This window comes from Solanum lycopersicum, chromosome 7, assembly GCF_036512215.1.
Source record: "Solanum lycopersicum chromosome 7, SLM_r2.1".
NCBI classification, from domain to species: Eukaryota; Viridiplantae; Streptophyta; class Magnoliopsida; order Solanales; family Solanaceae; genus Solanum; species Solanum lycopersicum.
In genome coordinates, this window is record NC_090806.1 from 52771753 (window position 1) to 52791060 (window position 19308).

General features: G+C 32.6%; 1 protein-coding gene across 1 annotated transcript; it reads left to right on the forward strand.

Moving 5' to 3' along the window:
* The first annotated feature begins 238 nt into the window (after positions 1-238).
* LOC104648516 (uncharacterized) lies at positions 239-10512 on the forward strand. The gene is made up of 5 exons (XM_010325842.1): positions 239-311; positions 725-872; positions 9506-9752; positions 10117-10237; positions 10346-10512. The coding sequence occupies exons 1-5, from the start codon at positions 239-241 to the stop codon at positions 10510-10512; spliced, it is 756 nt and encodes a 251-aa protein (XP_010324144.1).
* The last annotated feature ends 8796 nt before the right edge of the window (positions 10513-19308 follow it).

Below are 19308 nucleotides of genomic sequence, written 5' to 3' on the forward strand. Positions count from 1 at the left end.
TTGTTCATCTCTCTTACTATTTAATTAAATCTTTGGTAATTTCGTATTTCTGCAATGTTTAGTTGTAATAAGTAACTCTGTTTTAAAATATTAATTGGAAACAAACTTCAAGAAATTATAGTTTTATTTTAATCTGTATTTCTGGTGGAGGAAAAAACCTTCGTGTTTTTATATTTCCTTAACTCTGCAATTTTATGTTATTTCTTATTAAGAGTGTATCGATTTTTGTTTATCAGAAATGGAAAACAACAATGTTATAGTGAATGTTGTTGCACTAACTCGAACTGCTGTACCACAAGTAGAGAAACCGGGTAAGTTCTTTGTGTGAATTTCAAAGGATGACATCAACAGGTATTTGGTTGGCTTACCACTATTGGTCTGTAGAAATTTACCAGCGAAGAAACAGTGCAAGATGCTGAAATGCCAGACAGAAAAAATCATAATTATTAAAGCATGGAAACAGACAGATTTCATATGAAGGAATATATTCTGAGTGTTTTAGAAGATGCCTTATATAATATTTGTAGTGCAATGAAAACTTCAAAAGAGTTGTGGGACACATTTGAGAAGAACTATAAGACAAAATATGCATGTTTGAAAAAGTTTGTGGTTGCAAAGTTTTTAGTCTATAAAATGGTAGATAGTAAAACTGTTGGATCAACAGTGCATGAACTTCAACTTATTTTCCATTATCTAATTGCTTAATATATGGTTGTAAATGAAGATTTTGAAGTGGCTACAATGACGGAGAAGTTACCTCCTTTGTGGAAGGACTTCAAGAATTATCTGAAGCATAATCATAAGGAAATTAAGTTTGAAGATCTTGTAATTCGGCTCAAGATTGAGGAAGATAATAAAAAAGATGAAAAGAAGTCTCATAAAAGTTCAACAATAATTGGAGTTAATATTTTTTAAGAATCTACTACAAAAGAAAAAAGAGAAAGAAGTCCAACGGACAGAAGTCAGAACAGGACAAGAAGATATTCAAGGGCAAATATTATATGCAACTGTGGTAAGGCTGTTCATAAATCTTCTGACTATCATGCTCCAAGAAAGGGCCAAGACAAAGATGAAGGCAAAGGAAAAAGTCAAGCAAACATCGTGGAAGAGATAGAAGATGTAGATAACCTGTGTGCAATGATTTTGGAGTGTAAGTTAGTTAGAACTCCCAAGGATTCGTTTCTATACTCATGTCTCACTCTACATATTTGCTCTGCATAAAAAGTTTTTGAAACGTACACGCCTGCTAAGTACGATGAAGATTTGTTCATGGGAAATACATCAACATAAAAGATTGTAAGAACTAGGTAACTAATGTTTAAAATGACATCCAATAAGGTGTTGAGTTGAAAGAGTATTTTGTGTATCACTACTATTAGGAAGAATTTAGTTTCTACTGCAGTAATCGTCACGAACAGGTTTAAGTTTTTCCTAGTTAGTGATAAAAACATAAAAGTAACAATGAGATGTTCATAGTAAAGGTCTATCTACATTAGGGCCTTTTTAAACAAAATGTGATGGTTGTTGACAGTATTAATAACATTTCTGCTTATGTTTACTTATTCGAGTCAAATGATTTATGGCATACCAATTAGGGACATTTAAATTATAAAGTCTTGTGAAAATTGGTTACTTAAGAAGTATTGCCTAATGTTAAATGCGATAAATCAAAATGTGAAATTTGTGTGGAAAGTAAGTTTCTTAAACATCGTTACAAGTCTGTTGAATAAAATTCAAAACTTGTAGACTTAATTGACACAGTTATATGCGACCTGAAGTCGACACGATCACGTGGAGGAAAAAAGTATTTTATAACTTTTGTTGACGAATGCACTAGATTTTGTAGTGTATATTTGCTTAATAAAAATGATGTATAAATTAATGCATTTAAGATATACAAAAATGAAGTGGAGAACCAATTGAATCAAAAGATAAAAATCATTCGAAGTGATAGGGGTGGAGAATACGAATCTCTTTTTGCATAGATATGTTTGGAATATGGTATTATTCATCAAACTACTGCACCCTATACACCACAGTCAAATGGTTTGGTAGAACGGAAAAACAGAACATTAAAGGAAATGATGAATGTCCTAATGATGAATTGGTTCACCGTGAAAGCTTTGGGGGGAAACTATCCTTACGACTAATAAGATACTCAATAGGGTATCATGTAGCAAAACACAATCAATTCAATATGAGTTAGGAAAAGGAAGAAAAACAAACGTGTAATATTTCAAAGTGTTGGGTGTCTATCCAAGGTAGATGTTTTTTTAACCTAAAAGGGTAAAAATTGGACAAAAAACAATAGACTGTGTATTTATTGGATATGTTGTGAACAATATTGCCTGTCGGTTTTTGGTTCACAAATTTGATAATCTTGAGTCTAATTAACACAATAATTTAGTCAGTTAATGCAAAGCTTTTGAACACATTAATCCGTATAAAACCTAATGTGAGTTGAGAAGTGACATACCTAAATGAGCACGGAAAGAATGAATGAAAATTCCATTACATAGTGAGGATCCTAGGTGTAGAACTTGCCAATGAAACCCACTTCTTTCTGACCATTTTTTGTGGCTTTGTTGGTAGAAAATCAGCCTCAAACATTTAAAACAATCTGTCTTCGGTTGAGTCAACTTATTGGAAATAAGTTCTCAATAGTGAGATCGAATAACTTTTAAGTATGATACATGGGAATTAGATTATCATTATCCAGGAAGTAAACCTTTAGGATTAGAGTGGATCCTTAAAGAGAAAATGAAAGCTGATGGAAATATTGAAAAATATAAGGCTAGACTTATATTCAAAGGATACAGAAAAAAGAAGGTATGGACTATTTTGACACTTACTCTTAAGTAACAAGGATAACATCAATTAGGATGTTAATTGCACTAGCAGCTTAATATATTATGTTAAAATCCACCAAATAAATTTAAAGATAACCTTCTGAAATGGAGAGTTGAGGGAAGAAATTTAAATGGAACAACCTGAAGAGTTTGTAGCTCCAAGTAAAATAGAGAAAGTGTGAAGACTTGTGAAATTGCTTTATGAGCTCAAGAAAGCACCCAAACAATAGCATGATAAATTTGACCTAACAGTATTGATAAATGGATTCAAGATTACCAAATGTAATAAGTTTGTTTAGATTAAAAAAATATGATCATGAAGTCATTGTTTGTCTATATGTTGATGGCATGTTAATAATGAGTAAAAATATTGACGATATAAATGCTACTAAGTGCATGCTGTCCAGCAAGTCCGATATAAAGGACAAAGGAGTTGTTGATTTGATCTTGGAGATCAGAATTCTCAAAACTCCTCGTGGACTAGAATTATCTCATTCTCATTATATTTGAAGAGTATTGGATAAGTTAAATACTTGAATTTCATTATTGTCAAAACTCAAATTAATTTAAGTTTTACATTTAAAAAAGAATAAAGGTAAAATTGAATCTCAATTAGAATATGCAAGAGTAATGGGAAGTTTGATGTATATTATAAATTGTACATGACCAGATATATCATGTGCTATAAACAAACTAAGTCGGTTCATTAGTAATCTGAATCAAACTCACTTGATGAATATGAAACGTGTGTATGGGTATCTAAAACATATACAACACTATGTTTCACATTATAACAAATATGCTACTGTGATTGAAGGATATAGTGATGCAAATTGGATCACCATGTCAAATGAAGTAAAATCTACAAGTGGTTATGTACTTACTCTTTGTAGAGGAGAAGTCTCTTTGAAATCGTCCAAATAAACATGTATCGCTCGCTCCAAAGGCTGGTGAAGAAGTTGAAGGGCTCTAGAATTTCCTAGAGGATATTCAATTTTGGCCCAAACCTATGGGACCTATCAACATAAATTACGATAGTCAAGCAACAATAGGTAAGGCAAGAAGTGTCATGTACAAGTATAAGTATCGTCATATACGACAGAGACATAACACCGTATGACAAATGCTCTCTAATGGAATTATCAGAATTGACTATGTGAAGTCAAGTCATAATGTGTCAGATCTACTAACGAAAGGCCTAGCGAAAGAGGAGGTTGAAAGATCATCCAAGGGAATGGGTTTACAGATTAGGACAAGTCAGCATAGCGATAAATCTATCTAGTAGAGTAGAGATCTCAAGAGCTAGATTCAAGGAGGAAAATAATGTTGTGACTTACGGTTTGACATTGTAAATCAACTCAATCGATTCTCATGATGAAAAAAATGTTCAGGAACAAGGTTAAGTCTTTAAGGCTTGTTATTGAGTTAATAAAGCATAGCGTTTTTAAGGATTTGCTTAGTTTGGAAGATATGACCAAATAGTGTATATACGAGATTTCACGGTTAGAAATCACCTATGTGAGTGTGAAGTGTAAGCCTCTTCAAAGAGAATTTAGGCCAAAATTTTATTCCGTATACACTCGTGAAACCAGGAGGTGTTCATGGATGAAACGAAAACAATTGTAAGTATCATACACAAAAAAGTGATAATTGTGCGACATATGGTTGTCTAGGTAAATACCAAAGCTTGACGGTTCAAATACATCGCATCTACCGATTGACCGTGTATATCCGACATATGACCACTACGAAAAGTCCAAGGGGAAACCAACTTATCTAGATGTAATCAATCATTGTCTAAAAAGTACACATTGGTCAGGGCATTCCTATCTTATAATCATTCCACATTAATCTGGGGATTGTTAGGTATGTAGCAAGAATTAATGAGAAATAAAGGGAAGATGAAAAGAGTGGAACTTCAAAAGTTTGGAACTTGAAGAGTTGGGGACTTGAAAAGTACTTTTATGCTTAAGTGAAAAGGAATTTGTCTCTTATTGGTGGTGGAAAGAAAAATAACACAGTCTATATATAGAAACAATTCTATTAATTGTTAAGAGTGTTGTAAAGAGGGATCCCCCTCTCATTATCGTTGTCGTTACTCGGCCCGACTTTGGCTATGGCTACGGCTATAACTTTTGTTTTGGAAAATGATCGAGTGATAATATTTTGGACAAAGTTTGTTTTAATTAATTAATTAAATTAAATGAACAAAACGTTTTAATTTAATTAGTTGATAACAAAAAAAATTTCAATTATTTAGTTGAGATTAACCTGACCCAACTCGGATCCGTGTGACCCTCTTTATTTAAATCTTTCCCGAATTTATTTAAATTTCCCATCCCTTGGAAATGACTGTTATGAAAATTTGCAACTTTCAGGAAAAGCCCAGACCGTTTAAAAGGTTGCGTTAATGGTCTTATGGATTCTAAAAGGGTTGCAACAATTCAGAACCTGCTCCTCTTGCCTAAAAATATCATTCATTCATTAGAAGTTTTTCTTATGAGTTTTTCTGATTTCTTCTTTTGCTTCTGCACAAAGTTTCTTCGTGTACTTTACTGTTGTTGAGCGGTTTGCTGACACGATAGTTTTGGGTATCAATACACTTGTGATTGTGATCATTCTATCCTGGAAGGACATATTCTAAATCAAACATCGGATACAAGAGGAAATAATTTCCTTAAGGGGACACTATGTATTCAATGGGCTTGATTTTTTTCTTTTCTTATTTTCTAGTATTTGGTACGTTTACGTATTTTATTTTTTTGTATATTAATTTTTGTTCATCTCTCTTACTGGTTCATTCAAACTTTTGTAACTTCGTGTTTCTGCAAAGTTTTGTTGGAATACTAACTATGTTTTAAAACATGGATTGGCAACACCTCCTAGTAATCGCGGAAGGTGTCACTTATTCTTGATCATGTCTTTCTACTATTCTAGGGTTGTAGACATTCAGACTTGTTCTTTAATAAAAATTTGTATATTTACCTAGTGACATGTATACATGACAACAGGTTTTGGGGAAGGTTTTTGTATGTTATTATTTCAAAATTCTTATGTTATGTTTAGTCCTTATTTCATCTCTTAATTTTGTATTTACACTTTCAATGATTTTTTAGGTTGACATGTCTTAGTTGGATAAGGCAAGTGTAATCACACCCAATTTTTGTATCGTGATGGTTAGAACTTTTATCTCTTCATATCGTTGCATTTTTAAATTTTAAAGAGATAAATTTGAATGATTCAAACTCGATGCATGTATTTTTTGAAGGAAATAAAGAAACTATCTACTGTGGAGGGGGGTCAATTGAATTGCATTCATCGAAAAGTTACACTTTTATAAATAGACTTATTTTTTTCTAGTATTTATATATTTTTGTCCCCCACACCATGAATAAATTTATCTTCAACTATTTTTTAAATTTATTTACTAAATATGTTGATGCTATTTCCATACAAAAGGAATAGTTCAACAATTACGATGACACATATAAGCACGTACGACATAACAATTAATTTTTAAACTTCATATACCCATAAAATATTCATCTATCACATTGCAGGAAAAAGTAAATGTTTTTCATATAATTTTAAATTGAGTTTTACATGAACAATTACACATATATTGTTTTATGTGTGTCACATGTTTGTGAATTTCATAATCTAAACAAGTGTAAAAAAAGATATGTAGAGTCTTCCACTCCAAAACATACATTCAAAATACTTTAATTTTAAATGAAACTAACTATTATCTTTTGTGAAAAAATATTATTGCCTCAATCAGAATTTAATGTCCTATGTCAATTTGTAGTGATTCTGATGGTTTGCATTAGATATGATATTTGACTAACTCTATGAGACCTATTTTAAATTTATTTTGTCAAAGTATAAAAATCAAACATTTCATGTTTTACAGTTATAATAAATACACACATAAAATATAATAAATGAAAAAGGTAAAAGAAATAAATGATATTAGATTTTTTTATAAAATTCTCAATATATGTAAAAATATAACTATTAGCACATTAATTTAATTCTTCTAAATCTTGAGTTAAAACTCTAGTTTTTTCAAACATTTGCACTTATAATTTATCTTACCTTTTCTGGATAGATAACATATTTTCAAAAATTGAACAAAAAATGTTTTCATGAAACAGCTCAACAATCAATAGTGTACATATAAAAGGAGAGATATTGTATGTTCACTTCTTAATATTAATTTTAGTTTTTTAAAAAATATATATGTAGTCAAGAGTTGACACCCTAATCAGTGTAGGTGATAAGCGACGTCATTTTTCTTCTCCACTTCAATTTTATAAGGGATAGATCAACAACCAAGAGGAAAATATAAAGGCGATATAGATGGTATTGATTCACTCATTCATTCAATTCAATTAATTGTTATCTTTTATTTTCTCTAAATAAAGGAATTGAATTGTGTGATAGTGAGTTTGGTTCAATCATTGTTTCTCAATTTTTTACCCTTGTGTTCGTTTATAAATTTACAATTCATTTTAGCAAGTGTCTTGTTTTTGAATTTATCGACCATTTCTAATAAATTTTAAAACATAATTATCAAGAGTGAAAAATGTTTGATTTCTCCTTCTTGTAATCTTGTTTTAATTCTTTTGTCTATGGCATATCGAAAAAAAATATTAATACCACAAAAAGGTTGTAACAAAAGTTGTATACATCTCTCTATTTTTCAAACCCTAGTTTGTGTATATCTCACCATTTTCAAATACTACTGGTGGATGACATGAGGTATGTTGCTTTTTTTTTGTGTATTGATATGTATGAACAATCTAATTTAAATACAAAAAGACTTCCATCAAATTTTCCACAGTCATTCACTCAATTATATTTTTCAATATGAGAAAGAGACTTCCATATCCATCTAAGAATGAGTGTGTAACATCTCCTGAACTGAAATAACTAAAGGATAATCTAAGAAACCAAGAATAATCCATTTTTGAAATAAATATGGAAATCTGGAAAATTTTCAGCTTTTAAAAGTGAGTTTTGGTCATTTTCAAATAGCCATAACTTCCAGCTCAGGAAGAGTTAGGGTGAGTTCTTTATATGGCCCATCAGGGCAGGTTCTGTTTGACCTGCCAAGGCGCCTCAAGCACTTCAGACAAGAGTGTACCACACAAGCTCTAGCGCTCCGTGCCTCTTAGAGTGCCAAAACCCCTAGAGGTCTCGACTTTTCCCTATCTCTTCATAATAGTTCCTAAGTTATGTACCTATCATTTGTAGGTGATTCCAACACTACAAAGTACATATAATCATCATGAAATAATCCATAAATATTAGATCATGATCCTTAAATACAATCCAGTTCAAGTAAAGTTAAAATCAAAGTCAAAGAAACTAAGAGTCAATTCCAAAAGTCAAGAAGCAAGTCAATGTGAGTTATTAAAGTTTCCTAGAGTATTAAGCAAACGTTTTAAACTTTTTTTAAGGACTCAAGTTACAAGCAAGAGAGTGTAAAGTTGATTTCATTCTGAACAGTTATAAAGGGACTAAGTAATCCCTAAGAGTTACAAACGTTTTCATATTTAACAAGAAAAGAGACTTCAGGCTAGTTTTAAGACAAAAGTAATAGTTTAATAAAATGGAACAATCAGGGAATGTATGATTTCTAAGAGAGATTTTTAAAGCAATATTTTGAGCACTAATCTCAAATCACAGAATCAGTATGTTTTATAAACATAAGAGTTAGTATATTTTTGGGAGTATTATTGAGCACAAATGTGGGGATGCGAGTTCATATGTCGTGTGATTATCCAACTCGCATACTCGTACATTTAATATACTTATGCTAGTTTATCTGCACTGTTTATGATGTGCACAAAGGTAACAAGGATCAGCACGCAGTGCATCGTTGATTCCGTGGAGCACTCCAAAGTCAGTTAGTGAGCCTCCTTGCATTTCGGAGGACATCTTTTTATGGCTTTAATAGATTAATTCATTTGGATGTTGTGGGGTCGGTTCTGACATCCATCTCAGTCAGTTTAGAGGTTTCGTAGACAATTAGTAGTTCCGTTCTAGAGTCTCAGTTATTTTATAATTTCATATGTTCAAGTGTTGAGACTTCAGTGTCATTTTAGGTAAGACAATTATCTAAGTTATTTGATGAGAATTCTTTTAATTCTTTATCTGACATGAGTATAGTCTTCCACTAAGTTAAGTAACCCAGGCAAGGGTTCACTCAAGACCTATGATAGTTGTTGGGTACCGGCCACGTCCAAGGTGTAGGCTACAGGCATGGAAAACATGGTATCAGAGCACATAGTTCAATATTCCTAGGGAGTGTATGAAGCCGTGTATGTAGAGTCTTAGTCTTCTGCGTGAAGCGCGCCACATCTATGACTAGGAGGCTACAACATTTAGGAAAATTCTCACTTCTTTCATATATTTTTGCGCTTTAAAGTTTATCTCTAAAAGTCTCTCTATAATTCGTGCTTGCGCGTGTTCCGAATAACCATGCGTCGACGAAGAGCAGTAAGAGGTCGTTCAGCTAGCAAAAATGTAGAAGCTCAATAACAGGAGCTACTCAATTCTTCGGCAGTACAACCTCAAGGAGAGATTACTAATGAAGAGTTTTGTGAGGCTATTCAGATATTGAATTAAGTTGTGAAAAGCCAAGTCAGGCCTCAAAGAGGAGCTGGACAAGAAGTGGCAGACACTTCGAGGATTCAGGAATTCTTGAGGATGAATTTCCTAAGATTCACTCGTACAAGCACTTCTACGTATCCGAAAAACTTTGTGGAAGAGTTTAACAAGGTGTTTCATGTGATGCATGCGGTTGGTGTTGACAGAGTTGAACTAGCTGCATACAAACTCAAGAGTGTCGCTAGGACTTGGTACGACCCGTGGAAGGAGCGCAGAGATGAAAATGTACCACATCCAAATTGTGCTTGTTTTTAAAAAGATTTCATGGGGCGTCTATTTCCCAGAGAATTGAAAGTGGCCAAGGTATGTGATTTTATCACCCTTAAGGAGGACTCACTCAGTGTGCATGAGTATGGGTTCAAATTTACCCAACTAACTCGTTATGCTCCAGAGATGGTAAAGGACATGAAGAGTAGGATCAGTTTTTTCGTTGCTAGGTTGTGTCGTTCTTCAAGATAAGAGGGTCGGGGTGCAATGCTTGGAGATATGGATATTTCTTGGTTAATGGCTTATGTACAACATGTAGAAAGCCAAGACCGGGAATGACTCCTGGAAATAAAATAGTGGTTTAAATTGGGTACAATTTTAGAAGAAGAAGGGGCATGCACCATTATCTTCTAGTGCACCTGCGCCTAGAGAAATAGTTGAGCATCATGGTAAGAACTCTCGAGTTAGGCCTGCATATTCACAGGGTATTGTGGCACAAAGAGGTAATAAGCCTCCTGCCTGTGCCAAGTGTGGTAGAAATCACTTTAGTATGTGTCGTGAAGGCTTTGTGGGTTGTTTCAAGTGAAGTTACATTGGGCATTTCATTAAAGAATGTCCCAAGAGTAAGAAACGCGGTGGTAATGGGAGCTACAGATTTCAACCTTCATTAGTTGCTCCACTAGATAGGACTGAACCTAGAGGAGCTACTTCTGGTACTGGCGGAGGGGCAAACCTCCTCTATGCTATCACTAGCCGCCAAGAGCAAGAGAACTCTTGAGATTTTTTCATGGGTATGATCAAAGTCTTTAATTTTGATGTTTATGCATTGTTAGACCCAGGAGAAATTTTATCCTTTGTAAATCCTTATGTTGAAAATCAGTTTGCAACTCTACTTTAAAAACTTTTGTGAACCCTTTTGTGTTTCTATGCTCATTGGGGAGTCTATCATGATTTATCAATTTCCATCAATCACAAGAACACCATGGCTAACTTAGTAGACTTAGACATTGTAGATTTTGATGTCATTCTAGGTATTGATTGGCTTCGTGTCTGTTATACATCAATGTATTGTAGGACATGGCTTGTCAAGTTTTAGATATCTGACAAGTCAGTCATAGAGTAGAGTAGTAGTTCAACAATCACTAAGGGTCATTTTCTTTCGTATCTTAAAGCGATGAAGTAAGTTTCCAAGGGGTGTATGCATCACTATGTCAGAGTTAATGACTCAAGTGCTGAGGTACATTCCCTTACTTTAGTTCCTATAGTCAGTGAGTTTCCAGAAGTCTATCCTCATGATATACCCGGAGTCCGTCCTAAAAGTGAAATAGACTTCGGCATAGACATCACTCCAGATACTCATCCTATCTCTATTCCTCCATACAAAATGGCACCAGCAAAGTTAAAAGAGTTGAAAGAAAAACTGAAAGATCTGTTAGATAAGGTTTCATTAGACCACGTGTCTCAGCTTGTGGTGCTCCGGTCTTATTTGTGAAAAAGAAGATAGTTTCGTTAGGATGTGTATAGATTACCGCCTTGGATAATGTGATCCTCAAGTATAAGTATCCTCTTCAGAGGATAGATGATCTTTTTGACCAGCTTCAAGGTGATTCTTTCTTTTCAAAGATTGACCTTCGATAAAGCTATTATTAGTTGAAAGTTATGGAATGTTATATTCCCAAGACAACTTTTAGAACAAGGTATGAGCATTATGATTTTTGTTATGTCCTTTGGTTTGACGAATGCACCTGCAACATTCATGGATCTCATGAATAGAGTCTTCAAACATTATTTATATTTGTTTGTCATTGTCTTCATTGACAAGAAACTTGTATATTCAAGGAATGAAAAAGATCATGCTAGTCACCTCAAAATTGTTCTACATATGTTGAAGGATAAGGACATATTTGCCAAGTTCTCCAAGTATGAATTTTGGCTTAAGTCTGTGGAATTCTTGGTCCACATTATATCTGGTGATGGGATTAGAGTTGACACCTAGAAGATACAAGCAGTTCAGAGGGTAGGTAATGGGACACCTAATTCATTTTGTTCTAAGAGTTATGACCATTTGAAGTTGATCCAACTACATTTTCCCTTAGCTGTCTTGAAATTTTCCACCTACGGACCGTGCTGGTCATCCGTAGATCTTGTCAGAGCGTTGGAAAATGAGGGTCTCGATTGAAGGTCATGGACTACGAACCATCGGCTGACCTACGGACCGTTGGTCAATCCGTCGATCAAGACTTAGCCAATTTTTTTCCCTGCTGAGTTTTTGGGAGTTTCTAAGTCCCTGGACGATCGTGCAGGATGGAACGTCATCTTTCCTACGGACTGTCGATGCCATCTTTTGTTGCACCCATAGATTTTTTTGAAAAAAAATTGATTTTTGGTCTATTTTGGCTACGGAATGTTACAATTCCAATCAAACTCCTATAAAGTGAGCTATTAGCTTTATTTTCTCTATCATCAATTGTAAATTTTTCATTTGTTTCTAACTGTATGTCCACAGTCCTGCAATCCATCTTTTAAATTTTTGAAGAACACTTTTAGTATATTTCAATTGAGAAATGAAAATTCCTTCTTTCACTTAAGAAACATCGATGCCCAAGAAATAATTTAGCAACCCAAGATCACTCATTTCATAAGCTTGCATCATATCTTTTTTGAAATTTTGCATCATCTTTACATCATTTCGTGTAAACACCCAATCATCCACATAGAGACAAACACGGATAATTCTTCTGTGTTCTTTCTTCACATACAAAGTGTTGTATTTTAAAAAAAGGTGTGAATGGAAAATGAAGAGTTGCGAATGAAAAGTTGTGACTTTTATGAAATGTTGTGACTTTGATGAAAAATTGTGACTTTTATAAAAAGTTGTAATTTTTATGAAAAGTTGTGACTTTTACGGAAAGTTGTGACTTTTATGAAAGGTGACGACCATTCTGAAAGACTGTGACTTTTCCGAAGGTTTGTGACCTTTCCGGTAAGGCACAATAAGAACCATTTCGCACCACCCTTTGTCTTCTATAAATTGAGGGATTTCCTCTCATTTTAATATAGACTTCATTGACTTCTTCTTCAACTACTAAATCTAGTATTCTAAGTGTACTTTACTGCCGTTGCGTGGTTCGCTGACACCGGAGTTTTTGGTATCTATACTCTGGTGATTGAGATTATTTTACCAAGGGAGGTCATATTCCAAATCAAACCTCAGATACTAGAGGGGAATAATTTCCTTAAGGGGACACTGTAAATTCAGTGGACTTGATCTTTTTCCTATTAAAATTTGTTCAGATTCTGGTACGTGTTTTACAAACAATAGATTTGTAAATTAATTTCAGTTCTTCTATTCTTTTGTTCTTCACTGCTTCATTAAACTTGGTAACTTCGTGTTTCTGCAAAGTTTGTTGGAATTAGTAAGATTCTTTAGACACATATGAAACAACAATTCTTCTTTAAGAAAAATATTTCGTATATTTTTTTTAAATCTGTTTCTAATTCTAGTTTCGCTACTAGTTTTAATTTTCTAGATGTGAAAATGTTTTTAAACTTTGTTTTCTTACAAAGATATTCAAAGTTTTGTTCTATGTTTGTCTACAATACAAGATGAACAATAATCTTAAGGAAATTATTATAGTTTAGTTTTTTTTGTATTCTACTGATTGAGAGAATCTGATTATAGAAGTAGAATATAAATTCATTACTTCTCTTGAATTCGTTGCTTTGTTTAGCAAAGTCGAAATGAGAATGTAAACAGAAATTTTTTACTGTATTCCGTTTAAAGATTACCAGGGAACTTTCTTATTAAATTATCTATGGAGGAAAATAGTTTCTAAGAGTTATCACCTTTAATTTTTTTAATTATGTGTATTTTCGGAAAAAAATCTGCAAACCATATGTTGTGGAATGAATTTTACTTCGCAAATATTGTTGCTTTTAAAATTCATTAGTCTGCAAAAATGAGAGATGCATATTTTTGTTTGATAAAATAGTACGTCAAAATGTTATAGTGGAAGACTATTTGATAAGAAAAACATTTCGATGTGATAAAGAATATGTGTTATTCTGTTTGGAGAAAAAAAAAGACTTTTGTAGTTTTGTACTCCATGAGAAATGTTTGTGTGTCTGATTTTTGTAGACTAAAAATTTTTGTGGTTTTATACTCTGGATAAATTGGACTATGCAATTGGTTTGAAGAATATGAAAACTTCACATAATAAGTCAGTATTGTACTTTTGATTTTCTATAAACTTCAATATAATATAGAAATAAATTGTACAATTTTTTTGTCCTTATTGTTAGTATTTAAACTAAGGGGTATGTCTATTCATGATAGAGGAAAAATACCAATGACATAGAATTTGTGATTTTATGTCTCTATGGAATGGACTTTGACATTGTGTAAACATTGTCAAAGAAATTGCAGCACTATAATTCTTTCAAAGAATAATGTTTCCAACATTAAAATATCTGGAAAAACTGTTTTTGAGAATTCATTTGAAAGTGGGGGTTATTTGCTTATGATTAGACTTGGTGTCTAATTAAACTTTGGAGAAAAAACAATATGAAATTCAATGATACTTTTGTATTATGTTATACCCACAAAATTTTTGAAGTATATTTGGCATTATGGTTGTTGAGTTTCTCTATTACTACTACTAGTATATAATGTGACTAGTATCAAACATCCAAATTATATATATACTTGTTCAAAAGAATTATGTTCTTTTATGAAAAAAAATCACTTAAAATGTTGTGATTTTTCATAAAAAGATATGTCTATTATATTAAAAGTATTTGCCAAGACACGAATATTGGTGAATAGTCATTTGTTATGTTTTTGTAAAAATAACAGTTGGACTATATTGTCTTTATTGAACCCGATGAAACTTTGTTCATAGGTAGTTCTATAACAATCACATTGAAAGTTATGGAAATGTCCTTCTGAAAAGGATATATTACAATCTAAACAATATTTTTATCACACAAAATTATAAGAAATAGAAAAAAAATATTAGTGAGGAAAAAGCTATCTCGCGAAGAGCTTTTCAAACTAAATGTTTTTATTTGTTCTTACTTGCTTGAGTCAATGTTTGTGACATGAACACTTGGGGCATGTCAATTACAAAACCTTGTAAGAAAAACTGATCAACTTAGAAGTTTTGCCTAGCTTCGAGTGCAATAAATAAAAATGTCATGTTTTTGTGGAATCTAAGTATGTTGAGCATTCTAATAAATCTGTTGAAAGGAGTTTTTATCCCACAGAATTGATTTACTCTGACATTATGATATTAAGTTAACACTATCTCATGGTGGGAAAAAGTATTTGTTACTTTTATTGAGAATTGCATTAGAAATGACTATGTCTATTTGCGAAATGGTAAGGATGAAACAATAGAAATGTCTAGACAATGTAATATCGAAGTTGAAAATCTGTGTGGAAAAATATATAATAAGTGATAAGAATGGAGAGTATAAATCTCATTATGCAGAAATATATTTGGAAAGTGAAATATCAAACTACTGTAATGTTCACCTCAATCTAATGAAAAACCGAACATTGAATGAAATTATGGATGCATTATTTATAAGTTCGGGTTTACACAAAACTTGTGTGGAGGAACTATCCTTACTACAAAACGGATCAACAAAAGGTTTTGTCTTTTTAGAAAGAAAGCGATTTTGTTTGATCAGAATACAATCTTTTCCATAAGAGAAATGGAAAGAAAGGAAATCCAACTTGAAATATATCAAAGTGTGGGGGTATCTAGTAAAATTCAAAGATCCTATTCCTAAAAGAATTAAAATAGGACCTATGACTGTGGACTGTAAAATTAGACTTGAGTAGTCTAGAGAAGGGTCTAAAAGGCCTAAGAAATGAAAAGGATAATGTACTTAATAAAGGGATTCAGAGGCTTAGTAAAATGTTAAAGGACATTTACTTCCTTCGAATATGATTTTGTAATATTTTCTGTGTCTTCTGTAGACTCATCCTTTGGAAAGATGGTGTCAATAAACAATATTGAAAGTTAATTGATCTTCTTCAAGAAAATAAACCTTTGGGTTCAAAATGAATCTTTAGAAGGAAAAATGACAGTTGATGGAACTGTTGAAAAATATAAAGCAAGAATTTGTGTCAAAGGCTTTAGGAAAAAAAATTAAGATTTTGATCTTGTTGATATATATACTCGTTAGTAATTAGAATTACATCCATTCGGATGCAAAAATTATTACTGTGGTATATGACATCAAAATTCATCAAATGAATGTGAAAAGAACTTTCTTAGATGTAGAATTGGAGGAAGAAATTTACATAAATAACCCGAGGGTTTTGTGCTACCTGGTAAATAAAAGAAAGTATGTGAACTTGTTAAGTGACATTATGGAAGCACCAAAACAATGACATAATTCAATCAAACCATGTTGGTAAATGGATTGAAGAATTATGGAAGTGATAAATGTGTTCACATTAAAATCATAAAGTCATTGTTTGTTTTCATATTGGTTATGTGATGATCATCAATAGAGACACTAATGACATAAATGCTACTAAATGTATGCTATAAAGCAAGTAGAATAAAAATTACTGGAGTTGATAATGTGATCTTACATATAAGAATTCGTAGAACTCCATAATGTTTAGCATTTTCATGGTCTCATTGCATTGAAAAGATACTTAACTAGTTCAAATATTTGAATGTCAATATTGTCAAGTGCCCAATAAATGTGAGCTTTGCATTTCAAAAGAGTGAAAATAAAAGTGACTCACAATTGGATTGTTCAAGAGTTTTGGGAAGCATGATGTATATCATATAATCTGTGCGATCAGATATATCATTTGTTATTTTAAACTGAGTCAGTTCACAAGTGATTCGAAATAAATTCATTAGATGACAATAAATAGAGGTTTGGAGTATTCAAAATAATACTTAAAACAATTTGTTGAATTATAACAATATCCAACAATATTGAAAGATATAGTGATGCAAATTGAATCATCGGAAGAATGAAGTAAAATTCACGAGTGGATATGTATTTACTATTGGTAGAGGAGCAGTCTTTTAGAAATATTTCAAAAGAGACATGTATCACTAGCTCTACAATGATCTTTGAGCTAGGTGCTCTATATAAGGTCGGTGAATAAGTTAAAAGACTCCGGAATTTCTTGATAGATATTCTATTTTGGTCCAAACCATTGGCATTAGTATGCATACACTTTCACAGTCAAGATTCAATAGGTAGGGCATGGAGCATGACGTATAACGGAAAGTCTCGTCATATACGACATAGACATGATACTGTTAGAAAACTACTCTCTAGTGGAATTATCAGAATTGACTATGTAAAGTCAAAGGATACTGTGTCTAATCAACTTACAAAAAGGCCTAAGTAGAGAGAAAGTTAAAAGATCATCTAAGGGAATGAATTTACGGCTTAGGACAAGTCATGATGGCGGTAACTCTATCTAGCAGACTAGAGATCCCAAGAGCTAGATTCAAGGAGAAAAACAAAGTTGTGAATGACGGTTCAACATTGTCAATAAACTCAATCCATTCTCATGATGAAGACCATGCTCAGGGACAAGGATACAACATTAAGACTTGTTAATGAGTTAATAATGATTAATGGTTTTAATGATTTTCTAAGTTTGGCAGAGTTGACCAAATAGTGTATCTACGCGATAACACGGTTAGAAATCACCTATGTGAGTGTGAAGTGTAAGACGCTTCAAAGAAGATGATTGTCAAAAGCCCATCTCTCTATACACTCATGAAACCAGGAGGTGTTCATGGCTAAAATGAACACAACAGTAAGAACCATAAATGGTAAAGGGTTAATTGTGTGACATATGGTTGTCTAGGTATACACCAATGTTCGACGGTTAAAAGATATCGCATCTATCGATTGACCCAGTATATCCGACATATGTTCACTATGGAAAGTCCAAGGGGAAACCTACTTATCCAAATGCAATTAATTCTTGCTTGTAAAGTACACATACTTGTCTGTTTCTTTGTCTTCGAGTCATTACCCATTCATGCGCGGGATTGTTGTATTTTAAAAAAGGTGTGAATGGAAAATGAAGAGTTGCGACTTTCATGAAAAGTTGTGACTTTTATGAAATGTTGCGACTTTGATGAAAAGTTGTGACTTTTATGAAAAGTTGCAATTTTTATGAAAAGTTTTGACTTTTAGGGAAAGTTGTGACTTTTATGAAAGGTGACGACCATTCTGAAAGATTATGACTTTTCCAAAGGTTTGTGACCTTTCCGGTAAGGTATAATAAGAACCTTTTCACACCACCCTTTGTCTTCTATAAATTGAGGGATTTCCTCTCATTTTAATATAGAATTCATTGACTTCTTCTTCAACTACTAAATCTAGTATTCTAAGTGTACTTTACTGCCGTTGTGTCGTGCGCTGACACCGGAGTTTTTGGTATCTATACTCTGGTGATTGAGATCATTTTACCCTGTGAGGTCATATTCCAAATCAAACCTCGGATACTAGAGGGGAATAATTTTCTTAAGGGGACACTGTGAATTCAGTGGACTTGATCTTTTTCCTATTAAAATTTTTTCAGATTCTTGTACGTGTTTTACAAACTTTAGATTTGTAAATTAATTTCAGTTCTTCTATTCTTTTGTTCTTCACTGGTTCATTAAACTTGGTAACTTCGTGTTTCTGCAAAGTTTGTTGGAATCAGTAAGATTCTTTAGACACATATGAAATAACAATTCTTCTTTAAGAAAAATATTTCGTATATTTTTTTTTTAAAAAATCTGTTTCTGATTCTAGTTTCGCTACTAGTTTTAATTTTCTAGATGTGAAAATGTTTTTAAACTTTGTTTTCTTTCAAAGATATTCAAAATTTTGTTCTAAGTTTGTCTAGAATACAAGATGAACAACACAAAGTGTCTTCACTTTTACTTCTCTGAAAATTATTTGTTAGAGAATGTGTATCAATTTCATTGTACCTAACTCTTGGAGCTTTCTTCAGCCCGTAAAGAGCTTTTTTTAGCCTATGCACCTTTTATTCTCCCCCTTGAACAAAAAATCCTTGAGGCTTCTCAACATAAATCTCTTAAACAAGTTTTCCATTAAGAAATGGTGATTTAACATCAAGTTGAAATATCTTCCATCTCTTTTGAGAAACAACATCAATTACAATTCTAATTGTCTCATGACGAGCAACTGGAGAGAAATTTCAATAAAAATCAATACCTGGTTTTTGTGGTAAGACTCTAGCAACCAACCTTGATTTGTGCTTTTGAATATCTTCTTCATGATTAAGTTTGATTTTGTAAATCCATTTCATACTTGCAACTTCTCTTTCTCGAGGAATAGCCAGAAGCTCCCAAATATTATTTTTTTCAATCGTTCAAATTTCTTCTTCTATGGATTTCTTCAAAATAACAAGATCTATTGCTTCTTCATAATTTTCTTGCTCAACACCGGCAAATTTACATCTTTGATAAATGTCAGTCAACGTTTTTGTTTCTCTTGGAGGAGTTTCTTCATCATTTGGATATGGGATTTCTCCCCCCTGAGAGACATCTTCATCTTTCTCACC